We start from the raw sequence: 27,334 nt of genomic DNA, 5'->3' as shown, positions 1-27,334 counted from the left end.
TGGGATCTTAGTGCTGGCATGCATACTAGAACCCACCATCCACAACTGCATATGCAGTTGCCATAGCTAGAGAAACCCTCACCTTCTAATTTCTAATCCAGTTATTTTTGCAAGGTGCTCGCCTGCTCACCCAGCACCTTACCAAGGCACTCATATAATATTGAGGTGCCAAGGACTTTATCTTGGCTTTTTGAAAAAAAACAATGGATTTCACCTTGGTTTGTCTGGTCATATAAAAACACTGCATACACAACTTGAAATCTACTCATTGCGCACAATCTCACTTTGATGGACAGAATGTAAATGGTTTGTGAAACTGTAAAATTCTCAAAAGCCGAGAAACAGCATAGAAGAGGGAGATAACAAGCTCTGCATCGAGAAAAATATTAATAATGATAAAAAAAACAATATATGAAATGGTGCTTCATATTCAGTGAAGACAATGTCGCAATAAAACCAACAGAATGTTCATCATTTGTCCTGTATACTTGTAAAGGTTCCAGAATCATGGTTGCATAAAAAAGGAGTTATCAAAACCCAAAATATACTCTAAATATCCTGAGACAAAGGGAATGTTCAAAGGAAAAGATTGATTTTCAAGAACAAGTTATTGATAGCAATCCCCTCCATCAATAACTGTCTTTCAGTCAGCTACTAAGATAAAACAAAAATCATTAGTATCATTTTAGAGATTTATTGTTAGCTTAAAAATAAATATTGCTTATAAATATCATTCTGTGCTGGAGTATCGATCCCTAGTAAGAACAGTTGGTTTCGGCACCTAGTTGTGCTAACACATTGCGTTTCAACATGCATCGAAGTGTGTTGAGATGAATTTAAATAAGTTTTAATCTTTCATATACTTTCACTTCGTTTGTTTACTTCTAAAAATGAAACTATAGCAATTAGATAGTCAATTAGATTAAAATATTATAGTCGACACACTTTAGTTGAATTAAAAAAAATTACCCTCTTTTACTTCAACACATATTGAAATAAATCCATATAAACTTTACTACTATAATCTTCTTCCACTAATTTTTTTCTTTTAAATATAAGACTAGTAATTATATAACCAAATAATAATTATAGAAAACCAAGTAATAATAATAATTGTTCAAAGCAAAATCTAAAATCTCGTCACTTGAGAATCACGAGTTAGGCCTTTATATAGGAAAGAAGATATACGACAAAAGACAAAAATAGCCCTATAACTATTCTAACACTCCCCCTCAAGCTTGAGAATATAGATCATATGCTCCAAGCTTGTTACATATATAGTCAATTCGGGGACCACTAAGTGACTTAGTGAATATATCTGCTAGCTGATCATGTGAGTTAACAAAACTAATAGATATTTCTCCAGATATGACTTTCTCTCTGACAAAGTGACAGTCAACTTCAATATGTTTTGTCCTCTCATGGAAGACTAGATTTGAGGCAATATGCATAGCGGCCTGGTTGTCACATATGAGTGACATTTATGTAACCTCTCCAAACCTTAGTTCCTGAAGTAACTGTTTTAACCATATAAGTTCTTGACTGGCAATAGTCATAACTCGATATTCTGCTTCTGCACTGGATCTTGCCACAATACTCTGTTTTTTGCTTTTCCAAGAAACAAGGTTACCTCTGACAAATATACAAAATCCAGAAGTAGATCTTCTATCAGAGGGAGATTCTGCCCAATCTGCATCAGAATACCCCACGACTTGAGTATGCCCTTTGTCTTCATATAGAAGACCCTTTCCTGGTGCACCCCTGATATATCGAATAATGCGAGTCACGGCATCCCAATGTTCTTTGCACGGAGAGCTAAGAAACTGACTTACTACACTTACTGCAAATGAGATATCCGAATGAGTGACAGTAAGGTAGTTTAGTTTCCCTACCAATCGCCTGTACTGTTCAGGATCTGAAAGAGGCTCCCCCTGATTTGGCAAGACCTTGACATTAGGATCCATGGGATTGTCAACTGTCTTTGAGTTTAACATTCCTGTTTCTTCCAGAATATCCATTGCATACTTCCTTTGGGATATAATGATCCCATCTTTAGACTGTGTCACTTCTATCCCTAGAAAATATTTGAGTTTGCCAAGATCATTTGTCTGGAAATGTTTGAAAAGATGTTTTACTTGTGAAATCCAAAGATGATCATACCTGTGATGACAATATCATCAACATAAACCACTACATAGATGCAACCAGTAGATGAGTGGCGATAAAAGACAAAATGATCAGCCTCGCTTCGAGTCATGCCAAACTGTTGAATTACAGTACTAAATCTACTGAACCATGCTCGGGTGATGCTTGAAACCATATAAAGATTTCCGTAACTCCCCTGAGCAACAAAACACGGAGGTTGCTCCATGTAGACTTCCTCGAGCAGGTCACCATGTAAGAATGCATTTTTGATGTCTAATTGATGAAGGGGCCAATGGCAAATTGCAGCAATAGACAGGAAAAGACGCACAGAAGACATCTTGGTAACGGGAGAAAAGGTGTCTCCATAATCCAATCCAAATACCTGAGTATAGTCTTCAGCGACAAGACGAGCCTTAAGCCGATCAACCGTGTCGTCTACACCAACTTTCACCGTAAACACCCATCGACAACCAACCACTGACTTCCTAGGAGGTAGAGGAACGAGGTCCCAAGTCCCACTGCTTTGTAAGGCACTCATTTCATCAAGCATAGCCTGTTTCCATCCTGGATGGGCAAAGGCATCACCTGCAGTCTTTGGAAGAGAAACAGACGACAAGGAAGACAGACAATAATAATGGGATGGAGAAAGACGATGATAGCTCAAAGAAACATAGTGAGGAGAAGGATTACGAGTGGAACGCATACCCTTCCGAAGTGCAATAGGAACATCAGAGTCAGGAGATGGGACCGGAGGAAACGGCGAAGGACTTGGCTCCAAAGATGTGCCCACGACAGTGTCAGTGTTGGTCGATGGCAAAGCAGAACGAGGATGACGCTGATAAACCTGCAAAGGAGGAGACGAGGCTGGAGATGATAGAGGCGCTTCTGGAGGACAAAAGATAGTTACTGGTGCAGGTGGAGAGAGAGAGAAACCTCGGCCTGTGAAGCGAAAGGACCAAAAAAAGAAACCGACTCAAAGAATGTGACATCAGCAGAGATGAAGTACCGACGAAGAGTAGGGGAATAACACTTGTACCCTTTCTGAGACCATGGGTACCCAAGGAAGACACACTTATAAGACCGAGGAGAGAGTTTGTCAATGCCGAGATCAAGAGCATGAGCAAAACATATAGAACCAAAGACCCGAGGTGGTAGAGGATGAAGAGGCTGATGCGGATAAAGTACCTGATGAGGTATTTTACCCTGGAGAGTAGATGAAGGCATGCGATTGATGAGATAACATGCAGTAAGTACGGCATCACCCCAAAACTGATAAGGTACATGAGAATGGAGAAGAAGAGTCCGAGTGGTCTCAAGGAGATGACGATTCTTGCGTTCTGCAACCCCATTCTGTTGAAGGGAATGAGGGCAAGACATGCGATGCAACACACCATGAGATGTCAAGAAGGTACGAAATTGAGTAGATAAATACTCACGTGCATTATCACTTTACAAAGTTCGAAGGGAAGTACCAAATTGAGTTTTTATTTCTAGAAAAAAAGATTCAAAAATGGAAAACAATTCTGAACGATCCTTCATCAGATATAACCATGTACAACGGGAAAAATCGTCTATAAAAGTAACAAAATACCTTGACTCCATTGTAGAAGAAACACGACTCGGACCCCAAACATCAGAATGAACCAAAGCAAAAGGAGACATAGCCCGACTCTCAATACGAGGAGAAAAAGAACTACGAACATGCTTACCTAATTGACAGGACTCACAAGATAAAGACTCTAAGTGAGAAAGACTAGGATGTAACTGTTTTAACTTATTAAGACCTGGATGTCCCAACTGAGCATGAATAAGTAGTGGAGATGTCGCCGCCGAACCAACAAAAGAAGGTTGTTGAAGCCGATATAGACCATGAGATTCACATCCGAAGTCAATCATCCTCTCCGTACTCCGGTCCTGTAAGGAAACAGACGTATTAGTAAAAGAAATGGTACAATCAAGAGATCGAGTAAGTTGACTTATCGATAATAAATTAAAGGGAGCGCCGGGAACATAAAGAACATTATGAATGGAAAGAGATGAAGAAGGATGAACAATGCCAATACCCTGGGATTGAGTTTGGGAACCATTGACCATAGTGACCATTGGCAAATTACCAGAAGTAATGAGGCGATGTTAACTGTAAAGTGGAAGCTGAAGAAGGAACAGAACTCTGAACGATCTGAGCAGCACGAGGAGGACGACCATGTAGACTCCAGCACTTATCAATCGTGTGTCCCGGTCGGTGGCAGTGATCACACCAAGGACGTCCTTTGTCACCTTACGGGGTGGAGGTCCTTTGTGTCGAGAGACCAAAGCTGACGAGTCGACAGGAACAAAAGAAGGCATCGTCAAGACTTTGGCCGGGACACGGAGAAGAGTCGCCCAAGTATTGTCCATTGTAGTCTCTGTGGGGCTACCCAGGATCTGGTCACGGACATGAGAATAATCTGGGAGCAGACCATATAAAGCCAGAGACATAAAAAATTTCTTCCGATTTTCAAGCTCTTCAACAGGATTGGCCGCAGGTGGGAGCAGTTCATTGAAGTCACAAAGAAGGCTAGATACTGAACCCAGATAAGTTGACATTGAAGACATTGAATCCTTAATCTGATGGGCTCTGAGGATGGTCATGAGATCTTCACAAACTTGATAGAGTCGCCGAGAGGTGTTTGTAAAGAGTTGTTGAGCTTGTGTCCAAACAGCTTTGCAGGTTTTGTGAGTACGGAAGACATTCCTAAGAGATGAATGGATAGTGGCTTGGATAATACAACACAACTGAGCGTCAACCTTCTTCCACAGAGGACGATCGGCGACTTGAACATCCTCTTCAGTTTGAGTGAGATGTGTCTCATAACCCTGTCCAACAAGCCAAAGCTCAATGTAAGATGCCCAAGAGATATAATTTTTACCATCCAACTGCTCGGAAGAAAGAGGTGCAGTGATATGGTTGGTAAAGATTGAGGTATCTGGCTTTGGGGCGTCAGATGTAGCTATGAATAGAACTGTGAACCGGACTGGAATAGATGAACTGAGCTTGCGTATGCTGGAAGAGAATTCCTAGCAACCAACCACAGAAGAAGAAAAGGGAGGGGTTGCAGTTGCTTGCCCCCCTGGAAATTCCCCTTTTTTTTTTGGGTTGGCATCGGGCTTGTTGCTGCTGGTGACAGAGAAAAAAAAAAAATAGCGGCAGAGGCGAAACTCCGTGCAACAGCGTCGAAGAACAGAAGCTAGGGCAGAAGAACCAACAACAGTAGAAGCTTGCTCCGTGCATCCTCCCGTGGCGGCACTGCGTCCGGATTAGGGCAGAGAGATGCGTCGCAAACCCGTTGCCACCGGAGAATCCGCGGAAGAGAGATGCGCCGCAAACCCTCGCGGAAGAAGCAGACGGCGCGGGGAGGTCACGGCATCGCGGATGACGTTCTCGAAGATCTCCAGTACGCCGCAGATCTCCTCGTAGATAAGGCCGCTGACGCGCTTCACGCCACCCCTCCTCGAGAGGCGCCGGATGCCCTGGATGTTGTCTCGGAGGACCTTGCGGTGGCTTCGCACCGCCCTTGAGAACGGGTTGAGGCTGTCAGTGATGGAGGAGGAGGAAGGGGACCATGAGGCGAGGCCAAGGAAGAAGGGCGCGACGGAGACAGCGAGCTTAAGTCGTTTGAGCGGAGGGTGACGGCGTAGCAGACGGGAGAAGAAATTAGGGTTTTAACTTGGCTCTGATACCATGTTCAAAGCAAAACCTAAAATCTCGTCACTTGAGAATCATGAGTTAGGCCTTTATATAGGAAAGAAGATTTACAACAAAAGACAAAAATAGCCCTATAACTATTCTAATAATAATAATAATAATAATAATAATAACTTAAATTCATCTTAACGCGTTGATGCGGTGATAATGAGGGGCCCCACTCCGCTGCCACGGTGGAGGTTAAAGTCAAGGCGGTCAACGCGTAGATGGCATCGACCGGTCGGGAGAAGCATGCCTGTACCGAGGAGAAGGCTTCGATCCACCGCTACCTTCGACACAGGGAAAGTCAGACGACCAACGCTCAATGAAGACAATGTGTAGAAGTCGCCCGAGCAGCTTGGCAAGGCACCAGGATTTGACATTGGCAGATGTAACTTTGGCCAAGCGGCTACCCTGCTCAGCCAGACAGCCGAGTCTGACATCAACAGAGTTCAACTTCGGCCGAGCGGCTTCCCCGCTTGGCAATGCACCAGGATTTGGCATTGGCAGGCGAACTTTGGCCGAGTGGCTACCCCGCTCAGTCAGACAGTCGAGCTTAGCATCGACAGAGTTCAACTTCGACCGAGCGGCTACCCTGCTAGGCCCGGCAGCAGGTCTCAGCAGTGGCAGAGTGAAACTTCGATCAAGTGGACACACACGGGAGTAGCAAGGTTCTGGTCGATCGGAAGTGGCACCAAAGCGGCAAAACTCCGGTCGAGCGACTGATATCCATCGACATCCTTTTGGGAGTTGGTGTCGCCGACATCGGGCATGGACAACCAGAAGATCGTATTGAGAAGCATGCCCGCCTGCAGAAGCGTACACGTGCGCTACCGGAGCTCTATATGGTCCAAGCATCAGCGGAGGTATGCGATATTCACTGTTTGCGCTACAGTCTTCTTGTTGCTCCGCTTTCCACTTCATCGTCGGTGACTCACTTGAGCGTCGGAGGACCAACGCCGGGGACCCCTTCCCTGGCTCGGCACTGACGTAGTTTGTGTTACAAGTCCGAGCGGAGTCTACAAGCGGTCAACGAGAGCGCCACATCCCCGACTTTCCATCTCTTCGACTTTCAAACAAGAACATGCGTGTTGAAGAATGTCAAGTATGATAGCACAATCCACATAAATGATACAAGAGAACCCATGTCGATCAATATCAAATTTCAATAAATTATCAAAAAATGTATATTATGATTTACGATTGTGTTGCTCAACAAGGCACAAGATTTTAGGTCATGCATACAACCAAAATAAAATTAGGAAAAATGAAATGGGTAGATACTCACTGAGTTAGTATGCTATCAAATCGATGCCTCTCTGCTAAGGTAAATCCTGGTTGTCCACAATCCTGCATACAAAGATCAATTTCTCTCAAATTTTCACCACATAAAATGTGCCAAAGAAATTAAAGCAATAACGTCCCTACAAAACTACTAAACATGAAACAAAATCATTTGTTTCTATAAACAACTACAACTTAATAGATCAAAGGGAGAGGATTAACTAGAACATAAATTCAAAATTTGAGTGAGGTGGCTAAACACTAAAAATTAAGCCAAGTAGGATAAGAGCAATGCTATAGATGCTAAAAGCACAACTACTTATGCCAAATATGTTTATGCCAACAGCATACATGGATCATGTCCATGCATTAAGCTCTATGGAAAGCTACCATCAAGTTGAGTTCCACCAACTATTTGGGATTGTTCACATAACTCAACTATATGCAAGGTTATATCATTATTAGTACCCAAGTAATTATTTTCTATGACATTGTTTTTTGTTTGGTGTCATGAAATCCCTTACACATTTCATTATAATTAATTCAACTCTTGTAACTATGGAATCTAATCTTTGGCCATATTCATATCATTACAACTATTTTCTCTTAGAGCTACCCAATTACTCTAATACATCTCCAATTATAGTATTTTTTCCTCTTATTTTATGCTTTCTAGTGAATTAATATTTTCCAAATTACATCCTTTCCAATAATTAATTAATATTTTTATATGTTTTCCATTTTAATAATAGCTCCACAACTCAATCTTAGAATTCTCGTCTCTAGAAATTAATCATTCATATTGCGCAACATTCCAACACTCTGTTTTACTAAACATGGTAGGTCTTATTATAGTCCTTTATTTATTTTTTTTAGATAAGATTTAAGAGGCATAAAATGAGCACATAACACTCCAGAAGCTCCTCTTTATTTCGACCATTCATTACTTATTTCATTAACAATATTATCTCCTTGTTGAATAATAAATCTAATGTACCTAAAACACATATAAGAATTTTACATCAATTCATCTTAATATTCTTGAATTAATTTCTTGTTATTAAAAAATTACATTTTGTATATTACTTATCTTTTAGGATTGTTATTTAGAAATCAAAGACTTTTAATGTTTAAATTTTAGCTTAGTATTTTAAAAAAAACGTTTAAGATAATAGTAATCATCATATACTTTTTATAACTTTTTCTCCAATTTTTAAGTGCTTGTATTTATCAAGAATATGTAAATGAAATATCATTTTTTCTCTCCAACCGAATAAAATTTTATAATTTTCAACTACATAAACAAGATTTTGATTTAATCTACTAAAAATGTTTTTAGATAGGGTAAGCTATATGTACACTCCCTCGTGTACATTATTGGATTTGAAAAATAAAATTTATTTCTTGTTTCCCTAAATTTTTAGCTCATTAAATGAAAAAAATAGCAACCCACTGCACGAAGCTCCCACCAATACGAGGTAGCAAGAAGAATCGGACCACATTGGGTCTATTGTACGCAACCTTATCTTACATTACAAAAGGTGGTTTCTACGACTCAAACTCATGGCCACAAGATCACACTACAACAAATTTACCGTTGCGCCAAGACTTCCCTTCTAATTCACTAAATGAAAATTCAAGAAAAAAATTCTACACCCATGTACATCCCATATTTTTAAAGTTGTTCCTAACTTGAGATTAAAATTTAATTTAATTACATAGTCACTAATGAATAAAATATTGTTCTAAAACATTGCACTCTTTAATAAAATCTTCTTCTAAAACATTGTACGCCAAAGAGTTTACCTAGAATGATGATAGGTTAATTCATCTAGTACTAACAAAAATAGATAAGGACTTAAAAAGTGGACCCTTGATGTGAAATTATAGCTATACAAATTCATTTATTACACTCCTAATAATTCTAACACTACTAATGGAATGAAAAATATTTCTCTAGTTTTGTTTCCTTAGTAGAAAGGAAAGAAATAGTGTGTTCCTCCTAACCATTTCCATGGAAGGAAAGAAAATACAGAAATTTCAAATTTCAAACTTTTTAAAAATATAAATCAAAATTAGATTTTTAAAATAGATTCAAATTTTTTAAGGTTAAATTTAAGCTCCATTGCACATGCATAGTGATTTTACTGTCTAAATTTGATGGAAGAAAAATTAGAAAAGACTAGAAAGATTTTTTTTCCAATATTTTCTTTCCCTCCCTCTATTTCTGCCAAAATAATCAAAAGGAAAGTGCCAGTGGAAAAATCTTATTGTCACCTTGTTCTTGGATAAAAGGTTCTTGCAAGGAAAATTTCAAAAATAAAAACATCATCATAAGTACATTGTTAATTATGTTGGAAACCACTAATATGTCGGCTGCATTTGATATGAATAGGAACTGTATGTTCTCCAGAATATTGAGGATACTGATCCACAGAACACTGCATGAAATCATATTACTTGTTTCCTCATTTACACAAGGTCACAACTTAAGCATACCAATAATAACATGCATGAATATTCAATCTTCAATAAGAAAATCATGTGCAGAAGGTTGGCAACTTGCCTCTTTATTTGGAGGAATGTACCCATTGAGCTTTGCATTACTAAAGAACTCAGGATGGCTAACATCAATTTCTTGGTGGCTGCAAACATAATATGCATAACCAGAATTTGAGTATAAAGACCTCAAGTTCTATTTTTTTAGATATAAAAGACTGAAATTAAAACAACTACAGAGAGCTCACACCTTTCAGGAAAACAATGATTGACAATAAACAACAAGATAAGTCAAAACTATGAAGTAAGGTGTGAATGGCTAAGTTAAGAATTCTATAAAGCATCATAAATGAATTTTGGAATCAAAATAGACCTGTACATTTAGGAGGACAAAATAAATGATTTATGTTTGTAACAGTTAAAATGCTCCTTATACAAGATCCCTTTGTAGCAAGGTGGGGGAAAAAATAATCTAGTCATGTGCTGATATCTGTTTCAACTTTCAATATATTCTTAGATAATTATAGAGCAGTAATTACTGGCAGTATATCAAACTATACCTATACAATTCAGTAGCACAGGTGGGCAGAGAAATAGGAGGGAGAGGAGGGTGAGTTAGCAGTAGAGGAGAAGAAAATATTAGTATGCATATCTGTTTCAACTTTCAACATATTCTTAGATAATTATAGAGAATTATGACAATCAAGCTATACCTATACAAGTCAGTAGCAAAGGAGCATTGAAATAAGAGGGCGAGGAGAGTGAGTAAGCAGTAGAGGAGAGGAGAATATTAGTATGCAGTACTGCTTACCCAAGGGATCCCTAGCCCAATGGTAGGGTGTCAAGCCAGCGTCAATGATTTCTTATCTATATTCTTTGTCTTCTCCATTTAATGAAGCCCACATCAGGCTCTCTCAGTTAATGCTGGTAGTTGGATATTTCTTGCCATTAACCTCCCTCTCTACTGTTTGCAAGACACAAATACTCTCCAAGGTATGTTGTTTTAGTTCAATACCAGTCAAATTGTTTTTATGAACACCTGACAAAACATTCAGATCCATTCAAATAAAAAGTGTTTCCTTCAGTTCTGTATCTAAGGTCTCTACACTTAGTCCACAAGGAACAAGTAGATACTATCTGGAATATACTAACACCACCACAATGTAATTCCTTGCAAATAGGATGGAACCGCCAATACTTTACAACCTTGAGAACATGACAAAGTATATGCACAAATAATCGATCATATAGAAAATAAAATTAGAAGTCACTAAGATCTATTATGAAATTTTGCAATTGAATGAAGAGGCATTTAAAACAAAGAATGGGAACCAGATGAGTTCTAAACATCAGACAGTTACCTCACATTTAGATCTCCACACCAGATCAAGGGCTTCTCAATTTGTAGAACAAATTCAAGTATTCTTTTATCCCACTTCCGTCTTCTTATAAATGAGTTTTCCTCCTCTTTCCAACCATTATTAGGTGAGTAAGTATTTAGCAAAAAACATGAGTCAAATTCAAGTAAAATCACCCGGCCATCTGGTTCATGTTTTGTACCTGCCAAATAAACAAAGAATCGAGAATCAGGTTTGGCATTTGACAGTGTAACAAACCAAGGCCATAGATCTAACAAAGCAATGATCATTGGTATGACCACTGCTAGTGAGTCTAAATTTCTCAATCAATCACAATACAATTTCTATTACCTGTACTTGTTATGTTTCCTTTCTTGAGGACCTATTTGACATAGTCTAAATTTACAAGGGTGAATTTATACTTTTTGAATAAAACAATGTGCATAATAACATATAGGCAAAGTTTAATAAATTCCAACCAAGGTATTGGTCTACGATTGGAACAATCCCATGCGAAGAAAGTTAGATCAAGAGGGGAAGGGGATAGGGATAGGGATACTGATGCAGAGTTAAATTTAATGAGTTAATGGATTCATGGGTTAAGGAATACTGAGTCAGGCTATTAGTTTTTAGGTTAAGACATTGGAGACTCGGTATTAGGTTTTAGGTTAAGGCATTGGAGGATGGGAGGGAGGGAGGGATGGATGGATGGATATGATAGTTTCTTTATGGTCTAACATTCTTGCCAGCACATTATGCTAATTTTGTTCTGGATTGTAATCAATATAGCTCCATGACCAAAAGCTTCTGTCATAATAAATCCTGCACTGTATTGGTGATGGTATATAAAGGTAGAGAAGACGGCCTCGGGTATCAAAGTCACCTCTCTTCAGCCTCATGTAATACCTCCAAACTGATCATTTGCAAGCTCACACGTGCCCCATCCATGTCACATCAACATTTTTCCTCTTCATACGAGGTCCTCTATCCAGCCGACCCCACCTAGTGGGAAAAGGCTTGGTTGTTGTTGTTGTTGTATACGAGGTCCTCTATCACTGCTTTATCCGCATCATCATCTCCAAACACAACATGAACCCTCCACCTTCTATGGTTCCACCTATAGTTCTAGTCGTCCCTCCACTTTTAGTGGTTCTACCTTCTAAGATACCTCCTCTACGATTATGTAATAGACATCCACACAACATAAAGGTACTTGAACACTTCCTTGAAACTCTCCCACCCTCTGCCCCCTAACCCCGGCAATGATTCTGAATCCTACCCATGACGAGTGTGCAATAGATACCCTTTAAAAAGGGTATCTTGTGTCATGAGCAGGACTATCTTCCAATTATACTGTACATGTAGATTGGATAAATTCTCCATTGACCACTTCATACTATTATGTACTTTTGGGAGCAATATAATATTTTGGAAAATCAAAATGACAAACCCTATGAGCTAGGCCCACTGCAGAGAGAACACAAGGTTAAAAATCATTACAAGGTTCTAGTGATTTGTTAGTAGTTTGGAAACGCGATACTAAGAGTCTTTATAAATTTGTAACTGAATACATCTATAATAAATTGTGATTTATAATGTTTGCGAACTAGCTTGAGGATCGTTGAGGACTTATTTGACATATTGTAAATATAGAAAGGTGTATTTAAATTTCAATAATATAATATACATTAAAGGAAGTTACACCAGGTTGGATAAGCTAGAATAGTTACCCCATTAATTGCATCAATGAAACAAAGTTGACAAAACCTTTATACATTGTGCACAATGTTGGATTCCAGAAGTTAAAATTGGCCTACAAGAGGTACTTCATCGTGTAGAAATCATATTACTATGCTTGTGACTGCATGTCCAAGAACTTGAGACGTGATTGTATTGAGATATGGCCCGTTATGTTATTTGGTGATGTTAATTGACAAAATACACTGCCTTAAAACTTAAGTGACTATGTTGCATGGCACATAGGTCTTTAAAGCTAGTAAATATAATTAACCTATGTTTCATAAATGCAGATCCATAAGAGTTAAAAGAATAAAGATCAAGCAAGGCTATTATTCTAACTCATTACAAAAGTGAAAAATGTCAAAGCACAAATGGCACAGCTACAGACTTGTAATCATAGAAAATGAATGACATGAAAAGTAGGATTAACGGAGAGAAACTCAAGTAGATAAAACAAATCTACTATATTGAAATATAAACATAGGGTATCTACCTAACCGGTCTAGTGAGAAATAAACCTTCTTTGGCTCAAGTTGCTTTTTGCAAAGCAAAGCGGTTCCACCATACTTGGAATCTGAAAGAGACCACCACACATGGTATTCTCGAAATGGAGGATTTGATAAAGCACGCATCAGTACCTAGACAACACAACCATGTATTATGATTATGCATAAAGAGGATAATTACAAATCTCAAAAACATTAAGAAATGAAACAAAAAAAATTACAGCTTCAAGCTTTAGTACACTATAGAGAGTCAGAGACAACAACTAATGAAATTGGAATTGGTGGTGTGATCCAGGTAGGGCAGATTAACATAAAGGATAGCAAAGATGACAGAAGATGAGAAGGTTGGCGGTATTATTTAGTCCAATGATAGCAAAGACATTGCTCCCACCCTAAAGGAGAAGTTTTTGAAAATCAGGGACACTGAAAAGGGCAAAGCGAAAAAGTGATCTTGAGTTCAAATAGCTTAGCTTCAATCTCTTTTATTTAACTTCCAATGTTTTATTTACCTCTCAGTTTGTTTTGAGTAAGCATTGTCTATTCCGCCCTCTTCACCCCAAAGGAGAGGTTTATTTTGCATTTCTCTTCTTCATCTTAGTAAAAACTCAGGACCTTTCTATTTGAGTCTACCTTATATGACCCTTAGGCTTAAGTTGTCTTTCTCACTATTTAACTTCATTTGAGGTTCTAATTTTGCTAGAATCATTTTGCATTTCATTCAATTAGTTTGAATTGCTTGCTTTTCCTTCCATTAATCCTTCTCAAACATACTATACCAATGATTCCACTATTGTGTAGTGAGTGTTCTAAAATGCACTAAGCGATAGGCGGGCGGCCACTCGTCGCCTAGTGCCTAGGTGGCCGCCTAGGCAGATTTTTTTTAAAATATTTTAAATAATTATAAAAATATATAAAATACTTTATCATATCTAAAATTAATTAAAATATGCATAATTTATTCAACATACAATGAAAACGCTAGGCAGTAGACGGACGGCCACCCGCCACCTAGTGCCTAGGCAGATTTTTTTTAATATTTTAAATAATTATAAAAATATATAAAATATTTTATAATATATATAATCAATTAAAATATGCATAGTTTATTCAACATACAATGAAAATAGCAAAAGTACACAAAATAACTCATAATTCTATAATACTTCTTCTAGTTCATCTCCTTATTTCACCAACACTTCCTTTGTATTGGATTCAAACTCAAAATCCATGGCACTTTCCTCTTTTTCATCCGATACAAATTCTTCTTTGTAAAATTCTCTTACATCTTCAATATTTGTCTCAACATCTTCATCTCTACCATCAACAATCGATCCTTGTGTCATAATTGCTTCACTAGCAAGTAGCACATCAACTCTTTCAATAACAATAAGAAAAATCAAGAACAAGCAATAAAAATTACAAATGATGGCTAAAAGAAGCAACACCTTCTCTCCCATTTTGTAATCTTTTAATTTTCTTTTAAAAAATAAAATAAAATAAAATAATCTGCCGCCCCAGCCTAGGTAGCCCTAGGCGACCGATTAATGCGGCGACGTCTAGAGGCGTCGCCTTTGCAAAAGGCAGGGTGGTGGGCAGCTGCCCAGCGCCTAGGTGCCACCTAGGCAATCCTAGGCGGCGCCTTTTAGAACATAGGTGTAGTGTCATCCCCAACATGTCCCAGATGGATAAGATCTCCACCCATGTCCATGTTGTCCAATCAACAAATTACAAATCATGGCAGAAACCCTCAAATGGGAGAAGAGAAGGCTTGACTCTTAGATCATTGAGTTGTAGAGGGTCAAGTTTTGGGGAGGAGTTGAGGGCAACAAGAAATTTTCAGCCACAAGCAACAATGAGGTGGAAGATATTGGTGATGATATTGGATGTGGTGCTTGCCAAATTTTATATGTGGAGGTCAGTTGATTTCTGAGAAGCTGAAGAAGAAGATGGATTTTGCCTTCCACGGATCAATAGCAAGGGTAAGCTGGCCCTTTTACTAAGAACCTTTCAATTCAAGTCTGCCTTTTAAGGCTCTTTGGCTCACTTCACCTCTCTCACTCTTTTTTTAGTTCATCAAGGTGCAATATTTGAGGTTCTAATTTACATCGAACAATTTTGTATCTCTTTCAATTTGTTCGAAATCTTTTCCTTCCATTAATCTGTCATAAACATGCTATGGTTACACATAGATGCAATTTTAAATACATGTACTTTACTGAAAGTGCTCACAGGATCATACAAGTCTAGGAATCTCCTCAGCCCAATTTGTTTCAAAGTCAACTACTCTTTCTTCAATGCATCAAGAGATATTCAACAACAATAAATGAGCTTGTTTGCCACTTTTTTCTTCATCTTAAATAGTTAAATGAACACTAAAAAATAATTAGTTTGCATGAAGATTAAAAAACTTGTTTAAAAGAAATATACAAAATACATGGCATTTTTAGGGGGCAAGAAATGAACTTGAAGCCAGCTCAACGAACTGCCTTCTTACCTGCTTTTCCCCACGTGAAGAGCTTGTGTCATCTTTTATTTCACTTGGATTTTTAGGTGCACCTTTAGATCCAGCTGCAGGCATGCGTACCTCCTGCAGACACGGATAATATATCAGAGCAATAATTTGACAGTCATGATTCTCAAGAATGTGATCATTATATGTAGTCTAATCAGATTCTGAAAGTCAATGAACTTAAAATTTCTGTAAATAACCAGAGTATGGAGTAAAATGAGACTGTTTCTGTCTAAAAGAAATTCAAGCATCAAAAATCACATGACTAGCAAGCACCTTCATAGAAAAGTTTCCATTTTATACTTCAAATGAACCACTCAATAAAATTGTTAACCTTCAAACTCAATTGCATTTTGTTTCACATAGCTTTATCTCTGTCAGCAAAACAATGATAATATATATATTGATACATTGTCAATCTATTGCAATTACCATAACTAGGTATAATCGACAGTTTAATGCGCCCATCAAATTCAAGCTGAGAAATAGAAGCAAGAGCAAGGTGTTTTTGCAGTTCGGCAATACCATTAACTTTGAATCAGAACATTAATTAGAAGATACTGAATATGTAATAAGTCATTGTTAGGATCTCTTCGTACGGCTAGAGAGGGGGGTGTGAATAGCCGACCCCAAATTACTCATTTCTTTCTACAAATCAAAGTTAGGGCAGCGGAAAATACAACAAAGAAACGAAAAAGAAGAAAACCAAACCTTAACACAAGGATGTAACGAGGTTCGGAGATTAGGGCTCCTACTCCTCGGCGTGTCCGTAAGGTGGACGAGTCCAGTCAATCCGTCGGTGGATGAGTCCCCGGAGAACCGGCTAATACAAACTCCTTCTGGGTGGAGAAACCTCGCCACAACACACTCTTGCAACAGCAAGTAAGGAGAGTACAGAAATACAAGGAAAGACAGCAAGAAATACAGCTTGCCTTCTCTTCGACTGGAAGAAGCAGCAGCTCCAAGCGCCTACAACAGCAGGTGACCCAGCCAAAGGGAAGCTCACGCGAAGCTTCAACGCTTCAAGAACTCAGCAGAGCTCAGCAGCAGAAAAAAGAAGAAGGTTCGGAAAGGAAGAATTTCTGTAGAATCGCTCGAACCCTTATATAACCTGCGAACCTGTAAGCCAAAAAGCCAGAAACACAGGAGCCAAAAATAGCCTAGCCGTTGTCTCTCAACGGCTAGGGCCAGACCGATCAGGCATCGTCCTGATCGGTCTGGACCTATCCTGATCAGTCCGAGAGACCGATCAGGCCCAGTCTGATCGGTCCCCGGACCGATCCCACCTCTCTTACAGAGAGGTGGCTGCGTCTCTGATCGGTCGTGGAGACCGATCAGGCTCCATGCTGATCGGTCTCCAGACCGATCCAGCTGTTCTACAGAAAAGCGCCCAACTTTCTGTGCGTACCCTGATCGGTCCCGGGGACCGATCAGGCTTCATGCTGATCGGTCCCCAGACCGATCAGTAAGCTCACAGAGGCACACTGATCGTTTTCTGATCGGTCTCCAGACCGATCAGATGACCTGGATCGATCCAGCTCTTGGTTTTTGTCCAAACCAATTCCCACGCCTTCCACACCAATATCCGGTCAATCTTGACCTATTGGTATCTCATGCTTAGCATCTGGTCACTCCCTTGACCTGCTAAGACTCCCTACCAAGTGTCCGGTCAATCCCTTTGACCCACTTGGTCTTTCCAACACCAGATGTCCGATCATCCTTGATCCATCTGGATTTTCCCTTGCCTGGCTTCACTAGGACTTTCACCGGCTTCACTCACCAGATTTCTGCCTAACATCCGGTTAGGACTTTCTCAGTCTGGCTTCACTCACGGGACTTTCCAACTGCCTAACATCCAGTTAAGACTTTCCCATTCAGGTCACTCACTGGGACTTTCCACACCGCCTAACATCCAGTTAGGACTTTCCCACTGGCTGGCTCACAGGACTTTCCACACCGCCTAACATCCCAGTTAGGACTTTCACTGGTTTCACTCACCAGGACTTTCCACCGCCTAACATCCAGTTAGGACTTTCCCTCGTGCCAAGCTCCCTGCTTCTTCTTCGTGCAAGTCTCCATACTTGGGCTTTTCGCAAGTCTCCATACTTGGACTCTTTCCCGAATCAGGTCAACCAGGTCAACCTTGACCTACGGTTGCACCAATAATCTCCCAAACATCTATTCTTGTCCCATATCAAGAATACAACTCTTCCACGAGTGTCAAACATCAAAATACAACTCAACTAGGTCAACCTTGACCTAAGGTTGCACCAACAATCTTCCTAAGTCAAACATCAAAATTCAACTCGAGTCAAGTCAACTCGAGTCGGGTCAACCAGGTCAACCTTGACCTAAGGTTGCACCAACAATCTCCCCCTTTTTGATGTTTGACAAAACCATAATCAAGTTAGGTTAAACCGATAACCTAACTCAGGTTTTCCAATGTTCTTCCTTGAACATTCTTTCCAAACTCCAATATTCTTCCTTGAACGTTTAAACCGATAACCTAACTCAGGTTTTCCAATGTTCTTCCTTGAACATTCTTTCCAAACTCCAATATTCTTCCTTGAACGTTTCTCCCCCAAACTTAGGTTAACCCGATAACCTAACTTGGGTTCCCCAATAATTCTCCCCCTTTTTGACACACATCAAAAAGAGTGAATCAAGGTCAAGAGTTCCCTCCTAATGAAAGTCCCATACCTTTCATTGAAACTCTTAATTTTCCCCCTTGATACTAACTTCAACAATCAACTTAGTGATAATCCCATATCACTAATCCTCAAAAGTCTTAAGGAGTAAAAACTCTCCCTAAAAGTCAACTCCTCGTGACAATTAGGTAAAACTCCCCCTAAAGGTCCACTTCCCCTTGACCATTGCACCAACAATGTCTTTGAGAGTTCCAAACTTTTAGAAATCCACAAAACCCAACTTCTAGCTGAACTTTCAGACAACAGACTGAAATCAGCATTTGGCATGCCCTGATCGGTCACCAGACCGATCAGGGATTCCCTGGATCGGTCACAGTGACCGATCCAGCATCCCCTGGACCGATCAGGCAACCTCCTAATCGGTCCACAAGTCTGATATCAAATTTCTGATTTCTTCTCCCGAAATTCAGAATCCTCTAGAAAATCACAGAAAATTTCAAAAATTGTAAAATTTTGAGGATACATTCCTCATAACATACATTATCATGGAAAAATAGTTTTCTATGAAAATAGTTTCCATTTTTCAATCTTGATACAAAGTTCAAAAACTTTGAAATAGTTCAAAGTTAAGTCAATTTTGTATCACAATGTTCAATGATGGATGCTATCACTAGGAAAGCTTCATCAAGGTTTTTCAAATCAATTTTAAAATGATTTTAAACCTTTTAATTTAGGGCCATAATCTTAGGGCTAAATGTACATGACTTGTACACAAGCTTTCCCTATGATCCCTAATTTCTTGAATTAGGCTCATCTAGGTACAAGAACTATGCACCTTGATCCTAACTCATGATCCTAATATCTCACACACATCTAAAGTGTATCAAATACATCCAAGTCAATTTTGATGTGAGATATGGGTTTAAGTCATCTTAGGCTAAGTTCTCATGCATTTTCTAAACTACACTTTGATCTCAATATCAAAATGTGTTTTTATCCTTAAATCAATTTCATTGATTATTAATGCAAGAGATGATGACATGGCATAAATTTTGAAACTAAATTAACACATGACATATAGATAACCTAAGCATTATCATGACATTTCAAATGATAATAAAATAAATATGATGTCATGGCATGGCATATGACAACCAATCATGGCAAGTTAGCACAAATAAAATACCTAAATTCCCTATCTAAGCATCCTTAGCCTTAGCTAACTTAAAATCTAACCCTAGATTGCCCATATATCCCTAAGAGAAAACCAAAATCCCAATTATGGTATTTCTCTAGGTTTTCTTAAATTGTGCCAGATAAGATTAAAACCGATATTTTTCAAATATGGCACAATTTACTCTTCAAGGAGTAAATAATAATTCTTTTTCATTTTCAAAGGTTATCAAAACCTTGAAAATGCTCCTTGAGTGTCAATTTCCTCAAAGTTGGGTTAACTACCCTTCTAATTGGAGTTGACACTCTCTAACCCATCTATGGGATAGAGAAGATGCTCCTAGGAACCCAATATCTATGTGAGCTCATTGGGTTCACTAAATATTCACTAGGGATGACTTCCCTAGCAACCCTCCTAATGACCCTCCTAGGCTTTAAAGCCTTGGTCATTTGGGACTCATCAAGATCAACTCTAGGGGTGACTCCCCTTGTGACCTTGGTGGTCTTCCTAGCCCTAGGTTTTGTTCCATAATCGAATGGAACATCATGATAGGTGGGCTTGACCACTTGGGACTTAGGTTTGTGACCCATACCTTTCTTGTCCTTGGACATTGGTTTTTGACCCTTAAACCCTAGGGATGACTTCTCCATGTTCTTAAGAGTCTTTTCCAAAGTATCAAGTCTTGACCTCAAGACTTGATTCTCCTTTTCTAATACCTCAAGTTTTAATTTGTCATTGTTCCTTGAGGTACTCCTAGGCATATGTCGAGTAGTTTTGGGATTTCTACCTAGGTTATCCTTAGCCTTAGATGGGTTGATCCTAGGGTTAGCCTTTCTAGAATTATCCTTATCTAGACTCACATGTTTAGCTCCTAAGCACATGTATTGATTCCTAAGGTTATCATGCTTGTTATTATCGACAAGTGCAATAAAATTCCTAGCATACATTTTATTAGAATTGCAAAAATGAACCTTAGAGGTTACCTTAGGGTTTGCCTTAGCTCCCCCTATCGATGTGCCCGGTCTCTTGCCCTTGTGAGGTTGCCTCCCCCTCGGACAATGGCTCCTATAGTGTCCCCTTTGCTTGCATTGGAAGCACACGATGTGCTCCTTGCCCTTGCGTTTCGGGACTCCGGCTTCCTTGACCTTTGGCGCCGGTGGAGTCTTTCTTACCCTCTTCAGACATTTACTCTTGTAATGTCCATGTTCCCTACACTCAAAGCACATAATGTGTAATTTAATTGAACTTAAATTGCTTGAGTTACCTAGGGTTGAGGGTGGATGCGAGCTCTCTTCTTCATCCCTTTCGGAGGTAGAAGCTTCTTCTTCTTGCTCCGAACTTGAAGAAGAACTCTCCTCCCCTTCGTCCTTAGATGTTGAGTAACCCTCAACTTCTAATTCCTCTCCTCCATGATGTGAGTTACTTGATGACTCACTTGTCTCCTCTTCATGATTTGAAGTGGAGCTCTCCTCATGGTACTTGGCCAAGTTATCCCATAATTCCTTGGCATTGTTGTAACCTATCTTACACAAGATGTTAGTAGGCAATGAAAATTCAATTATTCTCGTTACCTCTTCGTTGATTTCGGATTTGTGAATTTGTTCTCTGGTCCACTCCTTCTTCTCAAGAGGTTTTCCTTCCCTATCCACCGGAGGAGAAAAACCTTCTTGTACACAAAACCAATTCATTATGTTAGTCATAAGAAAGTACTTCATCCTTACCTTCCAATACGCGAAGTCACCGCATTCGTAGAAGGGTGGAATTGTGACATCTTCTCCGAGTAGATCCATCCTCTAGCTCGTGCTCCCCGGGTGTTAATCCGATGAAGAGCAAACCTCGCTCTGATACCACTTGTTAGGATCTCTTCGTACGGCTAGAGAGGGGAGTGTGAATAGCCGACCCCAAATTACTCGTTTCTTTCTACAAATCAAAGTTAGGGCAGCGGAAAATACAACAAAGAAACGAAAAAGAAGAAAACCAAACCTTAACACAAGGATGTAACGAGGTTCGGAGATTAAGGCTCCTACTCCTCGGCGTGTCCGTAAGGTGGACGAGTCCAGTCAATCCGTCGGTGGATGAGTCCCCGGAGAACCGGCTAATACAAACTCCTTCTGGGTGGAGAAACCTCGCCACAACACACTCTTGCAACAGCAAGTAAGGAGAGTACAGAAATACAAGGAAAACACAGCAAGAAATACGCTCCAAGCGCCTACAACAGCAGGTGACCCAGCCAAAGGGAAGCTCACGCGAAGCTTCAACGCTTCAAGAACTCAGCAGAGCTCAGCAGCAGAAAAAAGAAGAAGGTTCGGAAAGGAAGAATTTCTGTAGAATCGCTCGAACCCTTATATAACCTGCGAACCTCTGAGCCAAAAAGCGAAACACAGGGCGAAAATAGCCTGGCCGTTGTCTCTCGGCGGCCGTCGCATCGTCACGATCGGTGCAGACTATCTGATCGGTCCAGGCCCGATCGTCGGTCCCGGACGATCCCACCTCTCTTAGAGAGGTGGTGCGTCTCGATCGGTCGTGGAGCCGTCGCTCCATCTGATCGGTCTCGGACCGATCCAGATTGTGCCTAACTTTCCGCAGACCATCCGTGCCGATCGGTCCGGGGACCGATCGGGCCATCTTGATCGGTCCCACCGTCGATGGCTGTGAGCGCGATCGCTTTCGATCGGTCTCGGGCCGATCGGATGACCTAGATCGATCCACCGATCGATCCGCTTGGTTTGTCGAACCATTCCGCCTTCCGCGATATCCATCTTGACCTATTGGTATCTCATGCTAGCATCCGGTCACTCCCTCGACTGCTAGACTTCCCTACCAAGTGTCCGGTCGATCCCTTTGACCCACAGATGTCCAATCATCCTCGATCCATCTGGATTTTCCTTTGCTCACTAGGACTTTCACCGGCTTCACTCACCAGGATTTCCACACGCCTAACATCCAGTTAGGACTTTCTCCTTGCTTCACTCACTGGACTTTCCAACCTAACATCCAGTTAAGACTTTCCCCTGGCTTCACTCACGGGACTTTCCGCCTAACATCCAGTTAGGACTTTCCCCTGCTTTCACTCACCAGGACTTTCCACACTGCCTAACATCCCAGTTAGGACTTTCCCACTGCCTGGTTTCACTCACCAGGACTTTCCACCTGCCTAACATCCCAGTTAGGACTTTCCCTCGTGCCAAGCTCCCTGCTTGGACTTCTCCGTGCCAAGTCTCCATACTTGGGCTTTTCCAGTGCCAAGTCTCCATACTTGGACTCTTTCCCGAATCAGGTCAACCAGGTCAACCTTGACCTACGGTTGCACCAATAATCTCCCAAACATTTATTCTTGTCCCATATCAAGAATACAACTCTTCCACGAGTGTCAAACATCAAAATACAACTCAACTAGGTCAACCTTGACCTAAGGTTGCACCAACAATCTTCCTAAGTCAAACATCAAAATTCAACTCGAGTCAAGTCAACTCGAGTCGGGTCAACCAGGTCAACCTTGACCTAAGGTTGCACCAACAGTCATGACACAATATCAAATGAAATTTGATGCATAACATATTTTTTGACAATTCTAGTCATTTATATTTTAATGATAAACTTAATGAAAGATTTTGGACTCATGTTAAGATGCATTTTCCCCCTTTAGTAACAAAATGCAGTAGAGAAACAAAAGAAAACCAGAGTGCTAGTTTTATTTGCATTAAGTTAGACTGAATATTTATAAAAGTTGCATTCATGAGATTCCAACATCTAACACATATCTAGATCATATCACATGACAAAATTATTACATGGGTAAATTGTACTAAACTCCCTGCATGCAAACTCAACTTCCTCCTTAGTCCCTACATCATAAACAATTTGTTCCCACTCCCTGCATACAAACCTTTCTTTCTTCTACCGCTAGTGCACACCGATTTACCTAATTGCCCTCATTTTTTTTAAGTACAAAAAGTCCAAAATGAGGATCAATTCCTCCTAAATTCAGCACATTTAAATTAGAATCTAGTATATTTTCTATCAAATTGAGCACGACTCTTTTTCCGCCTGACCAATCGATTGATATACTTAATTATAATTAAATGATGTTGAATTTAGGATGAATTATACTATTATTTTTATAAAACAGAATCCCTCATTATTTTTTATAGGTAAAAAAGTCCGAAATGAGATATAATTCCTTCTAAATTCAGCACCCTTTAATTAGAATCAAGTATAGCAATCGATTAGTCAGGCGAAAAAAAAAAACTCAATTTGATAGAAAATATACTAGATTCTAATTTAAATGTATTGCATTTAGAAGGAATTATACATTATTTTGGACTTTTTGTATCTAAAAAAATAATGACAATTAGGTAAATCGGTGTGCATTAGGGAGTTGAAGCCAAGAAAAGTTTGCATGCAGGGAGTAAAAATAATTTTTTTCTAACGCAGGGACTGAGGAGGAAGCTGAGTTTGCTATTACGGATTTTAGGACAATTTACAGTTATTACATATTGTATAACATTACATACAATAAATTTCTTCATTCAGTTTCTGTAATGAAACTTGCAGTTTACTTGTGGAACTTGCCCCCATTTGAACAGAATACAATTCCAGAGCAGTATTCCTAGTGAGAAGAAAATTAGGGTACCAAATAGGTTGGTTGTATTTTATCAGGATTGATATTTTGTTGGCCAGATTTTTCCTATTGGTTCAGCAAGGAATATGAATTACTGGTTGACCATCCGCAGGAACATTGGCCTGGTGTGTGGCAAAAAGGATCTGTTTAAGTGAACTTATATATTAGCATAGAGCAACAAATCATAGAAGAAAATTAATGAGAAAAGTTTGATAAATATATATGTGTGTGTGCGCGCGCGCGCATATATATACACAAGAAAGCAAGACTATCTATTAGAGGTTTGGGGTGGAACGCAAGAAGTTATATGCCAACAAGAACAAAATTCAGGAGCACGAAGAAAATAATCAAACATAAAGAACAGCCTCGGAAGAAGCAGGACAGTTAGATGGCAACTCAATACCTCAAACCAAAAAAAAACTCTCTAGTATAAAAAACAGCCTAAGAAAAGTAGGACAATTAGCTATGTGTCAATTCCTCTAGGCAAAAGAAACTATCATAATAATCCCCCTCAAATTATATGCCTCAGCAACAGAATGCACATACAATATTATGAAAAATTCAATGAGAATCCTCTTGTTCTTCTATATGATGAATTCCTGGATAGTTCCTCGTGCATCCAACTATCATACAAGCTCAAAATGTCAACAATATATCTTATATCTAAGATACTCAAGATTAGGTATACAGCACACTAAATAACAGAAATCAGGATAAGTATCAGAGGATTAAAATATCACTAAAGATGGTAAATAGGTAATCACAATAAATGCATGACCAGCAATATTGCTCTAATGCTTGAAAAAAAAAAGGAGAGAGCAAGTAGCTAAGCTTTGAGAGAGGCAATCAAACCTTTGGTAATATAAATTTTTAAGAAAAAAACTACACTGCTATTTGACAAGATTGGGGCTACTAAATTTAGCCACATTCACATTTACTTGATATTTGTATCCTTGGTACAAATTCTCTAAAAACCCTTTAAGGTTGCTCTCTCTCTTGTGAGACAGACCTTTTCAACTAACTCATAATATTAGTGGGCATTTTTTTTTGACAAACGAAATCCCACAAATAATGACAGAAATACTCCAGCAGGAATGCATGATTGAGAGGATATGTGTTTCTTCAGATTAAACATCAATATCCCTCTTTACATGTTAAGTCCTAAAACAATTTGACTATACCACAGTAAAAACCCAATCTTTATTTTTCAATGAATTCATTCCTTCCCTTTCTTAAAAAACATTTAAATTTTTGACTGATAAGTTTTGTATTGCTCAGTAAAATGTTCTTAATCTCAAACCGACACAAACTGCCCATGAGAACCCATTCACATAGAAACTGAAAATAATGAGAACCTGCATAGTATCCTTTCGTGTTATTATATCCATTGCACAATCGGACATATTGATAAGGTTATCAATTATCAACAATCTACTGAATACAGTGACTTTCAATTGGGCCAGAACCCCTAGATAAAGCATATTTGCCAGTCCAAGGATTAGGTGGTATAGAAAATATCCATAGTGTGCTCTGATTAAGATGAGTACATAATGGAGCGCGTTTCTTCGGCTGAATAAGGAACACGCGTCCTTGTAAAACCAATTACAGTGCATTACATTGCAATCCAGGATAACCCCAACAAATTAGAACGGTAAAAGAAAGCTAATGTAAATCGTCGACTTAAACAAGAAGTCCTAACTCGTTCGCCATAGCGCGAAAAAAAGTAGAACACGAATCGCACTATCCAGCCACGAAGCGCAAAAAAAAAAAAAAAAAAGGCAATGTAGGACAAAATCTCTTCAAAATGAACCATCTCGAAAGCCTTGGATAGGGCGAGGAATGCAGAGTATGAAAAAGGAGAAACAACCTGAAAGCAGATGACATCGGGATCGAGAGACTGGACGAGGCGGGAGAACTCGGGCCAGTTGTTCTTGGCGCGGAGAAGGAGACTGTTGGCATTCCAAGTCAAGAACTTCAGTGGCGGCGTCGACCCCCTCTTCTCTTCCTTCTTGTCTCCTCCGTCTGCGGCGGGGCAAAGGGGAGTGTCGGCGGAGGTAGAAAGCGCAGCCTTCTTGGAGGAACCTTCCTTCACGATCGGCTGGAAGAAACGCTTCATCGGTGCGCCCCGTTGCCGTCTCCCGCCTCGCTCCTCGCTCCTCGCTCCTCGCTCCTCGCTACAGGAAGGAAGAAGTGCTTCTCAACAGGAGTACAACCAGAGAAGCAACAGCGTTCGTTTCATGACTTCATAAAATTTACTCTTCTTCAGACCTTTTCACATGCAATCACTACTATTGGGCTGCCCTCCCGACTCGGCCCAGCGAGTTGATCCATATGACCCAGGCCAAGCCCGTGTGTCGAGCCTGGTCTAAAATTATGAAAGATAAATATCGATTAAAAATAAAATAATTTTTTTAATTAAAATTTTTTTTTGGCGTCGGCGATCGTGACGCCACAAACACTGATCGGCGCCGGGACCGCCTCCGGCCCGAGTGGTCAAAATTTACCAGCGAGGAGAGGAGCGGGATCGGTGGTTCTCTTCCATCACCACGCTATCAGTATCGGGATCGTCATATCCACATCAGTCGCGTGCGTGTGCGAGTGCGAGCAGATTACTGATAGAAACTGCAAAAGTCACACTAATCGAGACTCATTGGCTCTGAAAATTAAATGATAATCTTAATTAATCTCATTGATTATTTTAACATCATCAATTTATGTCATAAAAAATTTTCATCAGATCACTAAAATAAATCAAGAAACATATATGATGAACAATACACAAACTCAGTATTTTTTATTAAACCTCTTATTTGGAGAAATATTGGTATAAAAATTATTAGATAAATTAAATTTACAAGAGTTTAGACTAAAATAAATAATATTATATCAGTAGAAAGATATATAAATTTCATTATCAAATATCCCGTCGTTATTCCGTTTCCGAAGCAGCGTGAAATCCCTTGCCCTTGGCCCAAAGGCACCGGAAGCTTGATCAACTTGACAGCATGTTGTTTGTTGCATGTCGATCAATAGATATTTTTTAAATCCCTGTAAATTGGCTAACAGCCATAAACTCTTATTTGATTTATGAAACTCTCCGCCACTAAAAAAAATTAACTTATACTC

General features: G+C 39.5%; 1 protein-coding gene across 1 annotated transcript in view; it reads right to left on the bottom strand.

Moving 5' to 3' along the window:
* LOC122020682 (DNA-(apurinic or apyrimidinic site) endonuclease) overlaps window positions 1-26,449 on the bottom strand; it is a 28,613-nt gene extending 2,164 nt beyond the window's left edge. The window contains exons 1-6 of the mRNA XM_042578691.1: window positions 26,076-26,449; window positions 15,751-15,843; window positions 13,244-13,388; window positions 11,014-11,212; window positions 9,720-9,798; window positions 7,158-7,219 (exon numbers count right to left, since the gene is read on the bottom strand). Of these exons, the coding sequence (XP_042434625.1) occupies window positions 7,158-7,219; window positions 9,720-9,798; window positions 11,014-11,212; window positions 13,244-13,388; window positions 15,751-15,843; window positions 26,076-26,324 (827 nt within the window). The 5' untranslated portion in view covers window positions 26,325-26,449. The remainder of the gene's footprint in view (window positions 1-7,157; window positions 7,220-9,719; window positions 9,799-11,013; window positions 11,213-13,243; window positions 13,389-15,750; window positions 15,844-26,075) is intronic.
* Window positions 26,450-27,334: the final 885 nt, after the last annotated feature.

The sequence above is a fragment of the Zingiber officinale genome, chromosome 9A (assembly GCF_018446385.1).
Source record: "Zingiber officinale cultivar Zhangliang chromosome 9A, Zo_v1.1, whole genome shotgun sequence".
Taxonomy (NCBI): Eukaryota; Viridiplantae; Streptophyta; class Magnoliopsida; order Zingiberales; family Zingiberaceae; genus Zingiber; species Zingiber officinale.
The sequence above is the reverse complement of the archived record's forward strand: the minus strand, read 5'-3'. Positions and strand labels throughout refer to the sequence as shown.